This window comes from Ranitomeya variabilis, chromosome 1 (genome assembly GCF_051348905.1).
Source record: "Ranitomeya variabilis isolate aRanVar5 chromosome 1, aRanVar5.hap1, whole genome shotgun sequence".
Lineage (NCBI taxonomy): Eukaryota > Metazoa > Chordata > Amphibia > Anura > Dendrobatidae > Ranitomeya > Ranitomeya variabilis.
This window is the reverse complement of record NC_135232.1, coordinates 803,291,874-803,313,484: the sequence shown is the minus strand read 5'-3', so window position 1 is coordinate 803,313,484 and position 21,611 is coordinate 803,291,874. Positions and strand designations below refer to the sequence as shown.

At 42.1% G+C, this 21,611-nt stretch overlaps 1 protein-coding gene across 1 annotated transcript in view; it reads left to right on the top strand.

Annotated features, from left to right (window-relative positions):
* LOC143769185 (uncharacterized) overlaps nucleotides 1-21,611 on the top strand; it is a 477,331-nt gene that overhangs the window by 296,226 nt on the left and 159,494 nt on the right. Inside the window, exon 4 of the mRNA XM_077257766.1 lies at nucleotides 19,317-19,422. Within this exon, the coding sequence (XP_077113881.1) occupies nucleotides 19,317-19,422 (106 nt within the window). The remainder of the gene's footprint in view (nucleotides 1-19,316; nucleotides 19,423-21,611) is intronic.

The window sequence follows — 21,611 nt, the reverse complement described above, 5'->3', positions numbered from 1 at the left end:
GCATCCAGATTTTTGTATGCCAGAGGTGCCCCAACATGTCTGTTAGGAACTGATGTACTAAAGAAATTAGAAGCTAACATCAAATTTAGGGAAGATGGCACAGTTATGCTGACTATCCCTGATGATGCAGAAACATTAGAACAATATGTCAGAATTCAGGCTTTTGAGGATTATACTGAAGAAAAAGAGTACAACACAGATCTAGACCTCTCAACGGTCCCAGAAACACTGTGGGCACAGGGTGACACTGATGTGGGATTATTGCATATCTCTCCTGTAAAATTATCTGTGCAACCAGGAACTGTTCTCCCACAGCTCAGACAATACCCTGTGAGTGCCCAGCAGGAATTAGCAATTACAAAACAGATAGAGGGATATAGAGAGAAAGGAGTTTTGGTAGAGATACAATCACCTGCTAACACTCCTCTGTATCCAGTCAAGAAGAGAACTCTTGATAAGGGTTCTATGCCCAAATATCGTATGGTACATGATCTAAGAGAAATAAACAAAGTTCTAGATCCAATCACCCCAGTTGTACCCAATCCTCATACGTTACTATCACAGATACCAGCCAGTTCTCAAGTGTTTACTGTAATAGATCTTTCAAATGCATTTTTCTCGGTTCCTTTACACCAAGATAGTTGGCATTTGTTTGCATTTACATTTAAGGGCAAACAGTTGGCGTGGACACGCCTTCCACAGGGAATGATACACTCCCCTACTCTTTATTCAAATGCCTTACAAACAGTTCTTCAAAGGTTTGAACCTGAATCACAGGTAGTAATTTTACAGTATGTGGATGACATACTACTTTGCTGCCCAGATCTAGAAACTGCAGAAAGGTCCACTGTAAGTTTACTATGTTTTCTAGAAAAAGAAGGGTGTAAAGTGAATAGACAAAAGTTACAAGTTTGTCAGACCAAAGTGGTCTTTCTAGGTCATTGCATTTCTCAAGGTAAAAAGCATCTTACACCTCAAAGAACTGAAGCAATAAGACAGATGAATGAGCCTAGAAATCATAAACAGCTACGAGCATTTTTAGGAATAGTGTCTCATTGTAGACAATGGATTATACATGCCAGTCAACTAATGCAATCACTGTATGACTGTGTAAAAAGTGAACCTTATTTGTTGACAAAAGAAGGTCAGATTTCGTTCCAACAATTAAAAGATGCCCTTGTTTCAGCTCCAGCGTTAGGGCTACCAGACTACACTAAACCATTTCAGCTTATGGCTGCAGAAGTTGATTCTCATGCTACAGGAGTTCTTACCCAGAAGCATGCAGGGAAACAAAGACCAATTGCATATCTTTCAGCAAGGTTAGATCCCGTAGCTAGAGCAGCGCCAACCTGTGTACGTGTAGTTGTTGCTGTCTCACTATTGTTGGACAAAGCATCAGAAATTGTCCTAGAGCATCCACTCACAGTTCAAACTACACATGATGTTTATGGGATATTAAACCAGGTCCAACCAAAACACATTTCCATGGCCAGACATTTGCGGCTACAGTGTTCTTTGCTGCTCCCCTCTACTATCACATTTGCAAGGCTTCAGACTCTTAATTTAGCAACACTGCTACCTCTCGAGTCTGAAGGGGGGAATAAGGACACTGATTCACACGCAAATTTTTTCCCTACAGACACACATGATTGTACAGAGCTCATTTTACAAGAAACAGCAGGCTTACCCAATGTATCCGAAACACCACTTCAAAATCCAGATTTAGAGCTGTTTATAGATGGTAGTAGGTTTGCAGATGACACAGGTAACTTCCATACAGGGTATGCAGTTGTGTCAGAATCTGAAACTCTCAAAGCAGAACCACTTCCACCAAAACAGTCTGCACAAGAAGCAGAACTAACAGCATTGATCGAAGCGCTAAAAATAGCTGAGAATCAGACAGCTAATATATACACTGATTCTAGGTATGCACATGGAATTGTGTTTGATTTTGGAGTAATCTGGAGAGCTAGAGGTTACATGACAGCATCAGGACAACCTGTAAAACATGCTTCTTTGATCAAACAGATCTTAGAGGCTGCACAAGAAACAAAAGAAGTAGCAGTAATTAAGGTAGCTGCACATGTGAGACTCGACACTAGGGAATCTAGGGGAAATGATAGGGCTGATAAAGCAGCCAAAGCAGCGGCAGTCAAACCCTTACGACAGGTTCATACTGTAAACCTCACAGAAAATACTGAAGATAGACTGAGACAAGCACAGGAAGATGCAGGAGAAGAGGAGAGGGACAGGTGGAAAAAGGAAGGGGCAGAAGAACAAGCAGGAATTTGGAAGAAAGATGGACTAATATGTCTACCTAGAGCCTGGTACCCGATTGTAGTTGGTGGACTGCACCACCCTACTCATGTGTCTGCAAATGCAATGACACTACTGGCAAAGCAAGTCTGGTTGGCTCCAGGTTTTGGCAACTACGCAAGAGACTATTGTGCTGCATGCGTTATATGTCTGGCACATAATCCCGGACAGACGACAAAGACCCCTATGAAGCACCACGTCCGACCTCTCTATCCGTTTCAGCGATTACAAATAGACTTTATCCAGCTGCCAAAAAGTAATGGGTATGAGTATGTATTGGTGTGTGTGGACATGTTCTCAGGGTGGCCAGAGGCCTATCCAGTTCGGAAGGCTTCAGCTAAAAACACTGCTGTAAAGCTAGTTGCCGAACTGATACCCCGTTACGGTCTCCCTGAAGTGATCGAGTCAGATAGGGGTACTCATTTCACTGGAGAAATATTTCAAAATGTACTGAAAATGTTGGGTGTTGAAAGTCAGTTACACACTCCATACCATCCTCAAAGTTCTGGTAAGGTGGAACGCATGAATGGAACTTTAAAATTAAAAATACAGAAAGCCATGGCTGAAACAGGAAAGCCTTGGACAGAATGCCTTCCACTGGCCCTTTACTCAATACGCAATACCCCAAGGGGTAAGACTAAACTGTCTCCATATGAAATTTTGTTTGGTAGGACTGCCAATTTAGGATGTTATTTTCCACAGCAACTTGTGTTAAATATTGAGTCATTGACTTCTTATGTGCAAAATCTTCAGAAACAATTAACTAAGGTGCATGCACAAGTTTTTGCTTCCCTTCCAGATCCTGACAACATTGAAGGAAGTCACAAGTTGGAACCAGGTGATCAAGTCTATGTAAAAAGACACACCAGAAAGGCTCTTGAACCAAGATTTGACGGACCCTTCCAAGTCCTGTTGACAACACCTACATCAGTCAAGCTAGAAGGAAAGGCATCATGGATACATGCAAGCCACTGCAAAAAAGCATATACTGCTAAAGAAGAAAATAATTTGCAATAGAAGAATTAATACTAGATTTGATTCTCTTATTAATAATATAAGTGTGTACATGTGTAATACCAAAAATAAAGGCTTTGTCTTTGGCCCTATGGTAATAAAAAAAGAATATGTCAAAGGGGGGAATTGTAGAGATCAGACTGAAAGAATCCATTGTGTCTTTTCTCCTGAGACATCTGGCTTCTTATCAGGAAACTTAAGTAAGGTTGACATTTCTTTTTATGGACGCATTCCTTCTTGACTGATGTAACCTCTTACCTAAATACCAAGCTGAACCTTATCTCTAGTATAGACTGTTTTTTTAAGGATGTGAAATATGAGCGCTTGTACGCATGTCTGTAAAATGTCTAACTCTTTTTATAAAGGAGGGGTAGAGCTCAGTGGGTCAGACGCGCTCCTGGGCTTCCCCTGTATATGATCACACAACCTTTGTGCTGCGTGTCATTTCTATGGGATCCCTACCTCTAGAAAGCCAGGGACTGAGAAGGACTTAACAACAAGGATGTAAATTACAAAAAAATGAAAATAGCTACCAAAAAAAATGGACCTAAAATGTAGCACTTAGTAATTGTTAATATTAAAATTATGTTTAAATGACAATGACAAGACGCCACACACTAAATGGAATACCCTCAGCGGGTATTAAATGTAACCGCATGTAGCAAACACATATATCACTGAATAAATGGCAATTGTTATTGTGGAAGATTTTTAGTGTACTATACACTAAAAAAAAATTAAGAGACCACTGCAAAATTTTCAGTTTGTCTGATTTTTCTCTTTATAGTTTTATTTTTGAGTAAAATGTAAATTGTTCTTTTATTCTATAAACTACTGACAACATGTCTCCAAAGTTCCAAGCAATACATTTTGTATTTATTTTGTGAAAATGAGAAATGGTCAAAATAAAAAAAAAATGCATTGCTTGCAGACCTCAAATAATGCAAAAAAAAACAAACAAGTTCATATTCATTTAGAAACAACAATATTAATGTTTTAACTCAGGAACAGTTCAGAAATCAATATCTTGTGGAATAACCATGATTTTTATTCACCGCTCTCATGCGTCTTGGCATGCTTTCCACTAGTCTTTCACACTGCTTTTGGGTGACCTTATGGCACTCCTGGTACAAAAATTTAAGCAGTTCTTTGTTTGATGGCTTGTGACTATCCATCTTAGTCTTGATTACATTCCAGAGGTTCTCAATGGGGTTCAAGTCTCGAGATTGGGCTGGCCATGACAGGGATTTGATGTGGTGGTCATTCATCCACGCCTTGATTGACCTAGTTGTGTGGCATGGCGCATTGTCCTGCTGGAAAATCCAGTCCTCAGAGTTGGGGAACATTGCCTGAGCAGAAGGAATAAACTGTTTTTCCAGGATAACTGTTACTACCATACTCACCGCCGCCGATCCTAGGACTGACTCTGTTGGTGCCGCGCCCACCGCATCTTCCTCCTCTTCGGTCGCCGCTCCTGCGTCGCTGCCTGCTTCTTCCTGGTCTGGTTCCCGGCGCGTGTCTGTTCGGGCGCATCGGTGCACCTCTTCTCTGCTGCCTGTCGCACACCCTGTCTCCTCCCCTCCTCTCCTTAGGGACCGGGCGCGCGCACACTCCTCCTCTTTATTCCACTCTGCGACCTGACCTGGCAGTATTGCTGGGCCAATTAGGGGCAGGCATCTAGTATATCAGGCCGTCCTTCCCTTGTGGAGGTGCCTGATTGTTTAGTTAAACTCTATGTTTGGCTTTCCCGTCCAGGCCCACCTTACTGTCTTTTGTTTCTTCCCTATATCTCAGAGCCTTAACCCTTTGTTTCCCATCAACTCGTCCTTTACTCTCTTTGTCCCACAACTTCCGGTTCCCGCTGACCATCTCCACTTTGGTCGCTCTAGTCCTGTGCTCTCTCCTGTAGGTTTTCTCCTCCCCTGTTCTGTTCTTTCCTGGAGCCGATCCCTGGTCCTGGCATCCATGGTACTTGAGACCTCCGAGCTTACTCCCTAAAAAATACACAAAGAAAATGGGAGACGTTTATTAGCATCCTGGATAGGACCTGTGCACAGTATATACCGTATGGGAATAAACATACTAGAAATAGGAGGAAACCAATATGGCTAAATAGAGCTGTAAGGGGCGCAATAAGGGACAAAAAGAAAGCATTTAGAGAATTAAAGGAAGTAGGTAGTGAGGAGGCATTAAATAAATACAGAAAATTAAATAAATTCTGTAAAAAGCAAATCAAGGCAGCAAAGATTGAGACAGAGAGACTCATTGCCAGAGAGAGTAAAAATAATCCCAAAATATTCTTTAACTATATAAATAGTAAGAAACTAAAAAATGACAGTGTTGGCCCCCTTAAAAATAATCTGGGGGAAATGGTGGATGAGGATGAGGAAAAAGGCAATATGCTAAATGACTTTTTCTCATCAGTATTTACAAAAGAAAATCCCATGGCAGACAAAATGACTAGTGATAAAAATTCCCCATTAAATGTCACCTGCTTAACCCAGCAGGAAGTACAGCGGCGTCTAAAAATAACTAAAATTGACAAATCTCCGGGCCCGGATGGGATACACCCCCGAGTACTGCAGGAACTAAGTACAGTCATTGATAGACCATTATTTTTAATCTTTAAAGACTCCATAATAACATGGTCTGTACCACAGGACTGGCGTATAGCAAATGTGGTGCCAATATTCAAAAAAGGGGCAAAAACTGAACTCGGTAATTATAGGCCAGTAAGCTTAACCTCTACTGTGGGTAAAATCCTGGAGCGTATTCTAAGGGATGCTATGCTGGAGTATCTGAAGAGGAATAACCTCATGACCCAGTATCAGCACGGGTTTACTAGGGACCGATCATGTCAGACTAATTTGATCAGCTTCTATGAAGAGGTAAGTTCTGGAGTGGACCAAGGGAACCCAGTAGATGTAGTGTATATGGACTTTTCCAAAGCTTTTGATACGGTGCCACACAAAAGGTTGATACATAAAATGAGAGTAATGGGGATAGGGGAAAATATGTGTAAGTGGGTTGAGAGCTGGCTCAGGGATAGGAAACAAAGGGTGGTTATTAATGGAGCACACTCGGACTGGGTTGCGGTTAGCAGTGGGGTACCACAGGGGTCAGTATTGGGCCCTCTTCTTTTTAACATATTTATTAATGACCTTGTAGGGGGCATTCAGAGTAGAATTTCAATATTTGCAGATGACACTAAACTCTGCAGGGTAATCAATACAGGGGAGGACAATTTTATATTACAGGATGATTTATGTAAACTAGAAGCTTGGGCTGATAAATGGCAAATGAGCTTTAATGGGGATAAATGTAAGGTCATGCACTTGGGTAGAAGTAATAAGATGTATAACTATGTGCTTAATTCTAAAACTCTGGGCAAAACCGTCAATTAAAAAGACCTGGGTATATGGGTGGATGACAAACTCATATTCAGTGGCCAGTGTCAGGCAGCTGCTACAAAGGCAAATAAAATAATGGGATGTATTAAAAGAGGCATAGATGTTCATGAGGAGAACATAATTTTACCTCTATACAAGTCACTAGTTCGACCACACTTAGAATACTGTGCACAGTTCTGGTCTCCGGTGTATAAGAAAGACATAGCTGAACTGGAGCGGGTGCAGAGAAGAGTGACCAAGGTTATTAGAGGACTGGGGGGGTCTGCAATACCAAGATAGGTTATTACACTTGGGGCTATTTAGTTTGGAAAAACGAAGACTAAGGGGTGATCTTATTTTAATGTATAAATATATGAGGGGACAGTACAAAGACCTTTCTGATGATCTTTTTAATCATAGACCTGAGACAGGGACAAGGGGGCATCCTCTACGTCTGGAGGAAAGAAGGTTTAAGCATAATAACAGACGCGGATTCTTTACTGTAAGAGCAGTGAGACTATGGAACTCTCTGCCGTATGATGTTGTAATGAGTGATTCATTAATTAAATTTAAGAGGGGACTGGATACCTTTCTGGAAAAGTATAATGTTACAGGGTATATACACTAGATCCAGGGAACTAGTCTGATTGCCGTATGTGGAGTCGGGAAGGAATTTTTTTCCCCATGGTGGAGTTACTCTTTGCCACATGGGTTTTTTTTGCCTTCCTCTGGATCAACATGTTAGGGCATGTTAGGTTAGGCTATGGGTTGAACTAGATGGACTTACAGTCTTCCTTCAACCTTAATAACTATGTAACTAACTATCCCTGCATAGGGGTTGGTCTATCTGGAACGCTCGGAGGAGGAGGTTCGGTATTATGAACCAGTGGGTCCACTCTTGTCTCCCGCCGCCCTCGGCGTAACAATAACCTTGTATGCGGCTTGATTCATACGTCCTTCGCAAAGATTAACCTGCCCAATTCCAGCCTTGCTGAAGGATCCCCAGATCATCACCGATCCTTTACCAAATTTCACAATGGGTGCAAGACACTGTGGCTTGTACACCTCTCCAGGTCTCCGTCTAACCATTAGATGACCAGGTGTTGTGCAAAGCTGAAAATTAGACACATCACAGAAGATCACCTTACTCCAGTCCTCTATGGTCCAATCCTTATGGTCTTTGGCAAACTTCAGCCTGGCTCTCCTTTGCTTCTCATTGACAAAAGGCTTTTTTCTAGCTTTACATGACTTGAGTCCTTCCTCTAGGAGCCTGTTATAATAAATAAGTCGCGTTGGTATATATTGGAAAGGATTCAGCTGTAAGTATGACAATAACCACACAGTTACTGTACACTCACAGTATAAATAATATTAGATAGACTTGCGCTAAATGGGAGTTAAAATATAAACTGGACCTCTACGGGTATAGGATCATGCAGTAGCCCTCAAGACGGCGGGAAATAGGTAACTAATAGGGTGCCGGTCTTCTGTGCTGTAACTTGACAATGCAGAAGCACAGTGGTGAGCAGACAGAATCCAGGTGCTCCTATGTGACTCCTCCGACCACTCACGGAAATGCGGCCACTGTAACCGGGTCCTGCGTGCTAGCAGCATGAGGTTAGTGCAGGACCTATGTGACGTAGATGAACACATGATGCCCGCATGACTGATTGACGGTACGAGGAGATGAGAGGACCACTTTCCTACACGTTTCCTTCCTCAGGCATGCTGCAGGATGTACTACAGACTGGGCATCTAACTCACCATAGGAAAGGTATATCTACTTTCCCCAGGTTACAGTCAGTACGCTACTTGGTGGGAAGATATTTAATAGCTCTCTGTAAGCAGGAGAATTGTTTGGTTGATTAATAGTGATCCTCCAGGAACACATTTTATTAAATTTGCAGGACTCTGTTGTACCCCATGCTATTGTTCCTCAATTGACTGTTTGCCATCTCAGAAGGGACAATGTGATTGATCATCCGATGTGCACCTTGAATACCTTTTGAACCCCACAGATTCAGCCACTATTGCTGGTATTCTAGTGACCTATTTCTCCATGGTCCTATACTATACCCGCAGAGGTCCAATTTATATTTTAACTCCCATTTAGAAAGGTATTCTTAGCGCGTCTATCTACAGTAGTATTATTTAGATATCTATATTATACTTTGTATTTTGTTTAGAAACTGATGAGATGCGCTACACTGCCTCTATTTGTATATAGTGCATTAAAGAGGTTTTCCGGGCCCACACAAAAAAAAACCTGTCACTGACTAATGAGTCTTCAAACTCCCATGTTACCTATATTTTGGGTTCTTTAGCTCCCCTTCTGCTATCTGCAGCCATCATTGTGGTTTTCCATGGTTTACATCGTAAAATAGAGTACATTTCCCAAGAGGCAAGGATGTATTTTTCCCACAACTCACACACTCAGCTGACACATCAGTGCTCAGCTCAGCCACTGCATCCGTAAAGCACCATCTAGAGACTCCTATACAGTCCCAAGATGGATAAATCGCTGCCCACAGTTTTTTTCCCTCCTAATATTCCTCCCATTTCACCTAGCATGTGATATCCTGCAATGTTACGTGTGCTGACACCGACTGGCTAAGTGTAATGTAGTGAAGCAATGAGTCATATAACGTAGTTCTTTATTCTAGTGTAATCTGGCATTCTAAAGCTATGTTCACAAGTCCAGTTCTCATCTGTTAGAATGGATCCAGCAACAATCCATTGGTAAAAAGGTGTATAGACACAACTTTTTTGTCCGTTTTTAAAAAACTGATTTCAGATAGATCTGTTAATTTTTAAAATTGAAGTCTATGGAAAATTAATCACTTAAATGGCCAATTGATTTTCTTTCATTTTTGCATACTGGATCCATTTCAAAGCTAACTCATGATAATGCCCATCAGGGGATTCACCTGCTCCATTGTGGGTCAAGCCTGGACACATCCTTTAATCCTTCTTACCAGTCTTCTGTTTACCTTAGCTGCAGGGGTGATGTCCTTATACCCCACATGACCACTGCAGCCATTCACTGGGCTCAACACTAAACTCAAAACACTGCTGAGTCCAGTAATTGGCTGAAGCAGTCATATGTTGTACACTGCAAGGAAAACAGAAGATCAGCAGGAAAGCAGTGGCACGGAAGAAATGGGTGACAATAAATTGTTTATTTATTTTAGCTGTATTAATGCCTGTGTGAAGTTTTTTTAACTACCTTAGAAACCTTCCTTAATTAGGACAGAAACTGCCAAACTGTAAGTCAAAGTTGACTAAGGTAAAATGCAGTATTTCTGACCTTTACTATTTCATATTCTCTCTGCAGAGCTGCACCCTATGGCAATGACGGAAATAGCCAATAGCTTACTCTTCTGTTTCCATCAGTGTTATAGAACTGCAAGGTGCATGTATTAGCATCTAAAATTTAACAAGACTGCCCCACCCACATACACACACACACTTTTTTTTGGTTGGGGGAAAAGGACATATGGGTCCTAGTGCTTGGACCTCCAGAGATAAAGCGCCTATCGCCTATCAAGTGGAGAACTGATAAATGATTCAGATTGGAAAATCCCTTTAAAGGTACCGTCACACTAAGCGACGCTGCAGCGATAGCGACAGCGATGCCGATCGCTGCAGCGTCGCTGTGTGGTCGCTGGAGAGCTGTCACACAGACCGCTCTCCAGCGACCAGCGATGCCGAGGTCCCCGGGTAACCAGGGTAAACATCGGGTTACTAAGCGCAGGGCCGCGCTTAGTAACCCGATGTTTACCCTGGTTACCAGCGTAAAATGTAAGTACATACTTACATGCGTCCCCCGGCGTCCGCTTCCTGTAATGACTGAGCGCCGACAGTAGCAGGGCACAGCGGTGACGTCACCGCTGTGCTGTGCTTTCACTTTCAATTTGCGGCGCTCAGTCAGTGTGGGAAGCGGACGCCGGGGGAAGCATGTGAGTATGTAGTGTTTGTTTTTTTTTACATTTTACGCTGGTAACCAGGGTAAACATCGGGTTACTAAGCGCGGCCCTGCGCTTAGTAACCCGATGTTTACCCTGGTTACCAGTGTAAAATATCGCTGGTATGGTTGCTTTTGCTGTCAAACACGGCGATACACGGCGACCTAGCGACCAAATAATGTGCAGACCTTCTAGCAGCGACCAGCAATTTCACAGCGGGATTCTGATCGCTGCTGCGTGTCAAATACAGCGATATCGCTCCCTAGGACGCTGCAACGTCACAGATCGCTGGCGACGTTGCTTAGTGTGACGGTACCTTAACACTTGTAATAATCATAGACCATTTTGCATAGATTTTTTTTTCACTTTAATATTGAAAATCTATTGTGTTGGTCATGGTTGAAAGCTTAATTAGTTCACTTCATTTTTGTTGTGCAATACAAAAGCTAAATGTCAAAAACATTGAATACTTTTTATAAGCATTGTATCTCTTGGGACATTTTCTAGAAGAATGACAGGGAATATGATGTTTATTTCTAAATTGTCCTCCTTTAATAGTGTTATAGATATATACCCTACAACCACTGCCAAGTGTGAAATCCCATTTTATTAATCTTGGGTAGCTCAGAACTAAGCAAAAAGCAATAATTTTTCACCTCCTGGCAAAACAATTCTCCAAGGACAAATAAATGTTATATGTGTCTGGATTAATGAAGTCAGATTTAATCAGTACATTTCCTTCAGCAATACGAGCATGACTTTTTCAATTCCAGAAGATTGTGCCTCTTTATTGTCACTTCAGAAATGAAGAATTGGATGTATGTCTATGTACAAATAACAAAGCATCTACTACCGTATATACTCGAGTATAAGCCGACCCGAGTATAAGCCGACCCCCCTAATTTTGCCACAAAAAACTGGGAAAACTTATTGACTCGAGTATAAGCCTAGGGTGGAAAATGCAGCAGCTACCGGTGAATTTCAAAATTAGAAATAGATACTCCATACCGTTCATTATGGCCCCATAGATGCTCCACATAAAGCTGTGCCATATATAATGCTCTGCACCGTTCATTATGGCCCCATAGATGCTCCACATAAAGCTGTGCCATATATATAATGCTCTGCACCGTTGCCCCATAGCTGTGCCATATAGTGCTCTGCACCGTTGCCCCATTACTCTGCCATATAGTGCTCTGCACAGTTGCCTCATAGCTGTGCCATATAGTGCTCTGCACCGTTGCCCCATAGCTGTGCCATATAGTGCTCTGCACCGTTGCCCCATAGCTCTGCCATATAGTGCTCTGCACCGTTGCCCCATAGCTCTGCCATATAGTGCTCTGCACCGTTGCCCCATAGCTGTGCCATATAGTGCTCTGCACCGTTGCCCCATAGCTGTGCCATATAGTGCTCTGCACCGTTGCCCCATAGCTGTGCCATATAGTGCTCTGCACCGTTGCCCCATAGCTCTGCCATATAGTGCTCTGCACCGTTGCCCCATAGCTCTGCCATATAGTGCTCTGCACCGTTGCCCCATAGCTGTGCCATATAGTGCTCTGCACCGTTGCCCCATAGCTCTGCCATATAGTGCTCTGCACTGTTGCCCCATAGCTGTGCCATATAGTGCTCTGCACCATAATTGCCCCATAGCTGTGCCATATAGTGCTCTGCACCATAATTGCCCCATAGCTGTGCCATATAGTGCTCTGCACCATAATTGCCCCATAGCTGTGCCATATAGTGCTCTGCACCATAATTGCCCCATAGCTGTGCCATATAGTGCTCTGCACCGTTGCCCCATAGCTCTGCCATATAGTGCTCTGCACCGTTGCCCCATAGCTCTGCCATATAGTGCTCTGCACCATTGCCCCATAGATGCTCCACATAAATCTGTGCTGCTGCTGCTGCAATTAAAAAAAAAAAAAAAAAAAAAAACAATCTCACCTCTCTTGGAGCTCCTCGGCGCCATCTTCCCGGCGTCTCTCTGCACTGACTGATCAGGCAGAGGGCGGCGCGTACACTATATGCGTCATCGCGCCCTCTGCCTGAACAGTCAGTGCAGAGAGACGCCGGGAAGATGGCGCGACGCCCGGCGTGTGGAACGAGGACAGGTGAATATGCGATACTTACCTGCTCCCGGCGTCCCGCTCCTTCCCCCTGCCTGTCTTCGGTGCCGCAGCCTCTTTCTCTATCAGCGGTCACCGACACCGCTTCATTAGAGAAATGAATATGCGGCTCCGCCCCTATGGGAGGTGGAGCAGCCTATTCATTTCTCTAATGAGCGGTCCCACGTGACCGCTCAGGGGAAGAGCTGCGGCACCCGGAGACCGTGGGACGTGCAGGGGGGGCGACAGGAGCCCCGGAAGCAGGTGAGTATATGACAGTGCTCACCCGCCGACCCCACCACCGTTCATGACTCGAGTATAAGCCGAGGGGGCACTTTCAGCCCAAAAATTTGGGCTGAAAATCTCGGCTTATACTCGAGTATATACGGTAATTAAAATCTTAAAAGCAAAATCTTCATCGGGCTACAAATTCCCTTCCTATATTTAGTCATCAGGAAATACGGTACACACAGTAGAGCTTTCATTACAAAATGTAGCAGGTTTCTAATACTGCTAATTAATTGTTTCATTGCAGTTTTATCTAAATTGTATACACCATGCATTATTCAAGGTTGTATGAATACATAAATGTACAGTAAAATTTGCGTAATCCAAATCTAATTTTTCCATAGCAGTCTGCTATATAATATCAGATAGTCTGGTTAGTACAAGCCCTTTCCTTTTAAACCAGATTCCCACAATGAGTGGTAATCATTTGAGAGAAGAATGTTACTGGAGGAGAGGCATAGCATTATACTAAAGTCAATATACAAATAGTCTTTTCAGAGAGGAAGAGAACTTGAACTCTAGCACCACCTATTGAATGTAGCAATCCTAAAAGCCAATATCAACCCTTAACGAGCCTTGGCACATGACTTAGGAAAAAGAAGCTAAAACAGAAACTCCATATGCAGATACGTGTTTTTGACCCTCAACATCAGTGCAAAGCAGTAGATCTGTTTTGGCTAGATGAGAGGTCTTTGGGAGGCTAAGGGAGAACATTTCTGCAGATTTAGCAGGTTTACACATTTGGAATTAACTTGGCATTGTGACATTTGGACTGTAGATCAGCCTGGAAGTGTGAAATGCACTGCAGCAAAAAAGAATGTTATTTCTTTGTTTATTTTTTTTTTTTAATTGTGAAAAGTCTTTTCAGAGGGTCATTTATTATTCAACCCCTCAACCCACCAGAATTCTGTTTGGTTCCCCTAAAGTATTAAGAAGTAGTTCAGGCACAAAGAACAATGAGCTTCACATGTTTGGATTAATTATCTCTTTTTCCAGCCTTTTCTGACTATTTAAGACCCTCCCCAAACTTGTGAACAGCACTCAAACATGGTCAACATGGGAAAGACAAAGGAGCATTCCAAGGCCATCAGAGACAAGATCGTGGAGGGTCACAAGGCTGGCAAGGGGTACAAAACCTTTTCCAAGGAGTTGGGCCTACCTGTCTCCACTGTTGGGAGCATCATCCGGAAGTGGAAGGCTTATGGAACTACTGTTAGCCTTCCACGGCCTGGACAGCCTTTGAAAGTTTCCTCCCGTGCCGAGGCCAGGCTTGTCCAAAGATTAAAGGCTAACCCAAGGACAACAAGGAAGGAGCTCCGGGAAGATCTCATGGCAGTGGGGACATTGGTTTCAGTCAATACCATCAGTAACGTACTCCACCACAATGGTCTCCGTTCCAGACGAGCCCGTAAGGTACCTTTACTTTCAAAGCATCATGTCAAGGCTCGTCTACAGTTTGCTCATGATCACTTGGAGGACTCTGAGACTGACTGGTTCAAGGTTCTCTGGTCTGATGAGACCAAGATCGAGATCTTTGGTGCCAACCACACACGTGACGTTTGGAGACTGGATGGCACTGCATACGACCCCAAAAATACCATCCCTACAGTCAAGCATGGTGGTGGCAGCATCATGCTGTGGGGCTGTTTCTCAGCCAAGGGGCCTGGCCATCTGGTCCGCATCCATGGGAAGATGGATAGCACGGCCTACCTGGAGATTTTGGCCAAGAGCCTCCGCTCCTCCATCAAGGATCTTAAGATGGGTCGTCATTTCATCTTCCAACAAGACAACGACCCAAAGCACACAGCCAAGAAAACCAAGGCCTGGTTCAAGAGGCAAAAAATCAAGGTGTTGCAGTGGCCTAGTCAGTCTCCTGACCTTAACACAATTGAAAACTTGTGGAAGGAGCTCAAGATTAAAGTCCACATGAGACACCCAAAGAACCTAGATAACTTGGAGAAGATCTGCATGGAGGAGTGGGCCAAGATAACTCCAGAGACCTGTGCCGGTCTGATCAGGTCTTATAAAAGACGATTATTAGCTGTAATTGCAAACAAAGGTTATTCCACAAAATATTAAACCTAGGGGTTGAATAATAATTGACCCACACTTTTATGTTTAAAATTTATAAAAATTTAACTGAGCAACAAAACTTTTTGGTTTGTAAGATTTATGCATCTGTTAATAAATCCTGCTCTTGTTTGAAGTTTGAAGGCTCTAACTTATTTGCATCTTATTAAACCTGCTAAATCTGCAGGGGGTTGAATACTACTTTTAGGCACTGTAGAATGAAGTTAAAACAGTGTGGCAACACTTTATTGAACCACAAAACCGGCAAATAACCCACACAGAACATTCCCAGCAAAAGTGTATAACCAATCCGTTGAGTTGCCAGGATTAAAACCAGCTGAGATTTCCAGGGCCAACTACACCCACCTGTGGCACAGAGAGGATGTAACGACAAGCTTAGATAGCCGACAGTCCATTGAGGTACAAGGCTAGGTGACTGGAGGGTCACAACCTGGCTTCTCTGAATATCTCCATGGAGCCAGGTGACCGGTGAGTCGCAATACTGGCTTCCCCAAATGTATTCATGGGGCTCAAGTGACTGGTGGGTCCAAATTCTGACTTCCCCAAACATATGTATTTCAGCCGGTGCCATGGTCCCCTAAACTGGAATCCTGTAGATTGTCAAATCTGTGTCCCTCGTATTGGAGCCATGATGTTCTGGGAGCTGTCTCGTAAAGTGTTACTGGCTGTGGTTTTGTAAAGAGTCTCTGGTTCTCTGGATCTCTTGTTACAGAGGCCTATCCCCATTATATATTTCACAACCGTTGTTCTTTAAGCCATTATCCAGTTGTCAAGAGGAAAATGTGATGAAATTAACTTGCATTGTTTGAGTATTTAATCAGCTTGCATAGTTTTTACTCCTTGTTTTGCAAGTCAATAAGCCACAGGGTCCCACACAATGGTCACTCAACATGTTATCAAACATCCATTGCTCAATGACCCTATTACAAAAATAGCAGACAATAAGCTGTGGGAGCGGATTTAAGAGGGAAACAACAGCCATTCAAACATCAAAAATCAACATTTAAGACTCATATGACAACAGTATATGTTTCTTAGCCAATTGAAAATTGACGTCTGGATAATTAAGATTAAATGCTGTGTCATCACAAATACATATTACTATCACCATATATAATATTTTAATGCTCATGGTAATATGTATTGAACAGCAGCAATAATTATAGAATTTCATTCTGAAAAGCGTCAAAAGATGTTCTGATACTTTTAATTTTGTCTACACACATGATTTTTGAATAAAGAAACAGAAGTTCATCTGGGAGGACGAAGTGATGAGTTTTTTTTCAGTTGAATTTGCCAAAACGCTGCCTCAAAAATACAGTCAAAACCAGAAGACTCTTTTTTCAAGTCTGCCCCAAGAATACAGAATACAAATGCCCATTTTTATTTACACTCTGCCCCAAAAATAAAGCATAAACTAAAATACCCTTAGTTAGCAAGTCAGTATTGAGAATACATTGTAAACTAGAACATCCTTTTTTATAAACAATCTATATAAATATATGGTCTCAACCAGAAAACTGCTTTTAATTAACAGCATCTCTGAAAATAGCATGTCAACCAGTATGACCTTTTTATCCACGATTTGCCCTAAAAATGTAGTATGAACCAGAAGATCCTTTTTATATAAAGTCTGCTCTGCGACAAAATAGTTTTAAACAAAAGTTTGGTCAAGAATGCATTGTGAACCAGAATACCTCTTTTTAATAAAGCCTGATTAAAGAATACAGTGTGAATCAGAAAATACCTGTTTAAACCCATTAAAAATGTTACATAACATGGTACTTATGACACTTAAAAGGCAAGATAAACAAAATAGCAATTCTTCCATTGCTTTCATTTTCTTTTTTACTTTTTGTAATTAATTATGTGGGATAAAAAAATTATAGTTTCACAGTTAAGGTGATCATGGATTCAGCAAGACCAATTTTCTATCAGTTACTTTATTTGTAATGTTTATTAGGCTAGACATACACACAGGGCCAGTTGGGCTGGTCCTGCAGTAGGCTGCATGATACTGTTAACAACTTTAACGCTCTCCAAAAATGTTACAATCTCATTGGATTTCTCCTCATCTTATCAATCAGTCCATGGAGCAATATTTACAAATATTCTTTAGCTCCAAAACATGATAATTGGTCAGATTTGCTGAATTCTCACACAAAAATTCAGTTTCTTTGTGTACTGGGAAACCTACAAATATTATAGCATATGGCAGAGAACCTCTAGAGGTATGTACATCTTCCCCTGTTTGACATTGACCAATCAAAAGCAGGCAGCAATATACAGGGGACTAAAAGATCATTCCCCACAAGAGCTTACAACAGGTTTTCTCCTCTGTGAGACGTGTTGACTAGGGTTGAGCGAAACGGATCGGACATTTTCAAAAGTCGCCGACTTTCAGCAAAGTCGGGTTTCATGAAACCCGACCCGATCCCACTGTGGGATCGGCCATGCGGTCGGCGATCTTCGCGCCAAAGTTGCGTTTCATATGACGCTTTCCCCGCCATTTTTTCAGCCAATGAAGGAGTGTGGGCAGCGTGATGACATAGGTTCCGGCTTGCTTTGTGCGGTGTCACAGGGGGTAAAACCGCCATCTTAACGTTTGGGATATAGCGATTTGCACAGTGAAACACAAACTTTGCAGGGACGGAGAGAGAGAGAGAGAGAGAGAGAGGAAAAAAAAAATAAAAATCCCCATTGACCTGCATTGGGTTTCGTGTTTCGGTTGGCCCCCGACTTTTCACACGATCCGACTTTCGAGACAGTCGGGTTTCACGAGACCCGACTCGATCCTAAAAAAGCAAAAGTCGCTCAACCCTAGTGTTGACACACAGCCCTGCTCTCACTGATCTTCCTACAGAGCTATGTGTCATTACAAAGTGCCAGGAACAGAGCAGAGATCAGTGTGATTACTACTATACATAGTGTTCTGATTGAAAGTAGCAAAATATAAATAGTCAGTGAGCTCTCAGTCTCTGACCGTGTAGACAGAATGCTCTTCTCAAAGCGGTTGGCTTCAAGACTGTTGATGTCATGTCAGCGCTGCAGCCAATGCTGGACACTGGGAACCAGAGATGCTTTATCAATTAACAAAATTTAAAGTGGATGAACAAAAATGAAATCAAAATCCAATCAATATTTGGTGGTTTTGCTGTGGTCACTCTTTTGCCTTCAAAGTAGCATCAATTTTTCTAAGTACACTTGCACACAGTTCTTAAAGGCATTCAGCAGAGAGGATGTTCCAAACATCTTGGAGAACTAACCACAAAACTACTGTGAATGTAAGCTTGCTAAAATCTTTTCATGTAATGAACACAAACTCGTTAATGTTGAGATCAGGGCTCTGTGATCATGACATCCAGGACTCCTTGTACTCCTTTATGCTGAAGATTGTTCTTAAAGACATTGAATGTATGAAGATTGTTTTCAATGACACTGAATGTATGTTTGGTGTGTTTGACCTACTGCACAATAAATTTGGAGCCAATTAGATGCCTCTCTGATGGTACTTCATGATGTATAAGTATCTGCCTGTATTTCTCAGCATTGAGGACACAATTAATCCTGACCAAATCCATTTGATAAAATGCAGACCGAAATTTGGAAGAAACCTCCACCATGCTTCACTGTGTCCTGCAGATTCTTTACTGTATTACTCTCTAGCCAATAAAGGTGTCATATAACAACGTAATACACACATTGTTTTTAGTAATATCAGCCTTCATATCCCATGAGGAACTTTCACAATGTCTTGTACCTCATTCTATCAATTCATGTGCTAGACGTAACAAACATCAACATTATATTTTCTAGTATAACCAATATGTCAGGCGCACTATTCGCAGAATGAAAGACCTTGGCTGCATCTATAAAGTGTGATCAAAAAAGGCATTCAGGCATACTCTTTTATAACACCTTTAATAATCTGAAAAGAGTACAGAGGTGCAAAGAAACTGAAGAAAACCCAAATATTCAGATGTTTATTTGCCGAGATGTGTTTAAGACATGACTAAATTTGTTTCACAGTGTGGTATGCAGCTGAAATAGAAATGTCACATTCGTAAAATTGGCTAAATCAAAAATACAATTGGAAAAGTTAAATGAAAATGCAGACAGCTTGACATAAATATTTGCCTTTATTTCAGCTATGCCAACAAATTCCCATTGTGAATGATGAAGTTATAACATTTCAAGCATATTGCAGTGCTGTGTCCTGGTTATCCAATGCACCCCGAGAAAGCAAAATCAGAGGTAAGCACAAAGACAAATGCCTTTTGGAATACAGACAGAGGGGAGTGCACACGTTCTTAATTAATGGATAATAATGATTATAAAGTACTTTTAAAAAGGTTTTTTAGCCCTGTACACATTTTAGACAAGCACTTCAACATCCCGAATTCTAAGGTCACATTCACACCTTTAGTTTTTGATTAGTTTTTTACCTCAGAATTTGTAAGCCAAAACCATGAGTGGGTGATATTTATATTTATATACAGAAGTGGTGATGTGTCTCTATTATACTTTTCCTCTGACTGTTCCACGCCACCATCCACACCAGTTTTGTTTTTACGTTGTCTATTGACAGTGAGCTGCTTATCACAGGAGGGGGCGGAGTTGGATTAGTATGCAGGTGCTGCTCTAGCTGCTGTAGTCTGGGCAATGATAATCACCAGATGATAAGACCTAAATTGTAAGTAAACAGCAGCACACAGCCTGAAAAGTGACATTGTTAAAATCTGTGTCTCAGCCTCTATCTCCTGCTGACCTCAGAATACATAGCAAAAACCTGACAGGTTCCCTTTAAAACAGGCTCAAAAGACAGAACATATGTACAATAAATCGATTTTACATAGAAATGCCTATGTTTATTCTTTTTAGCCTTTTCTGATCTCTATTTCATATGGATATCTACCTGAAAAAGATGTTTTGTGCACATACTCTTAGAATTCTGCAGTGATTGTTCTCAATTTACACAGGGCTAAAGAAATTCTTTTAAATCATGCCTTTTGCTATAATTATTTTGTATAGTTCTGTATTTTAAATGAATACATTACACTTTGGAATATTAGTAGAGTAATACAATAAAAGTCAGGGAGGAGGGGGATGCAGCTGCAGCTTCTTTGAGATTCAGTGAGACAGCAAAAAGAGTAGAAAAGGAGCAGCAGAAGGAGTCATCTGATTTGTTCAAAGCACACAGCACAGCTAGCTCATTAGGAAAATGTATGTTCACTTACAAAAATGATGAAGAGGAAGAAAACATACTGGTTACACATCAACATTTGCCTATATTACTGAAAATCTAGTACATGTTTACAGCTGCCTTTTTGATAATGATGCAGACCAGAAAAATCTCCTGCATGGAGTTGTCTAACATTATTCTCAAATACAATGGTATTTTATTTCCATGAGGTTGTGCACGAGGTCCTAATTCGTACGTCAGTTTTTACCTGCAGAATCTAAATAACAATTGATGCATGCAATACACTGGGCATTTTTACCTGGTGTAGTGTGCCAAATAAAAATACACATCTGAAGCATTTAGTGTGGTAACCAATATGAAAGTCATACAGTATTACACACACACTGAGGCTTTATTCACATGGGCCATATGCAGAGCGAATTTCCATATGGAAAGTTAACCTAATTTACTTAATAGGTGCAAAAATGGTGCAGAAATCTGCAACATCTAAAGGTACCTTCACATTAAGCGACGCTGCAGCGATAGCGACAACGATGCCGATCGCTGCAGCGTCGCTGTTTGGTCGCTGGAGAGCTGTCACACAGACCGCTCTCCAGCTACCAACGATGCCGAGGTCCTCGGGTAACCAAGGTTAACATCGGGTTGCTAAGCGCAGGGCCGTGCTTAGTAACCCGATGTTTACCCTGGTTACCAGCGTAAAATGTAAATAAAACAAACAGTGCATACTCACCTTCGCGTCCCCCGGCGTCCGCTTCCTGCACTGTGTGAGCGCCGGCCCTAACAGCAGAGCGGTGACGTCACCGCTGTGCTGTACTTTCACTTTCACTTTACGGCGCTCAGTCAGTGTGGGAAGCGGACGCCGGGGGATGCGAAGGTGAGTATGTAGTGTTTGTTTTTTTTACATTTTACACTGGTAACCAGGGTAAACATCGGGTTACTAAGCGCGGCCCTGCGCTTAGTAACCCGATGTTTACCCTGGTTACCAGTGTAAAACATCGCTGGTATCGTTGCTTTTGGTGTCAAACACGACGATACACGCCGGTCTGACGACCAAATAAAGTTCTGAACTTTGTTCAACGACCAGCGATACAACACAGCAGGATCCTGATCGCTGCTGCGTGTCAAACTAAACGATATCGCTAGCCAGGACGCTGCAACGTCACGGATCGCTAGCGATATCGTTTAGTGTGAAGGTACCTTAACACTCCCCAAAAGCTCATCGTGGGGACATGGCCTTACA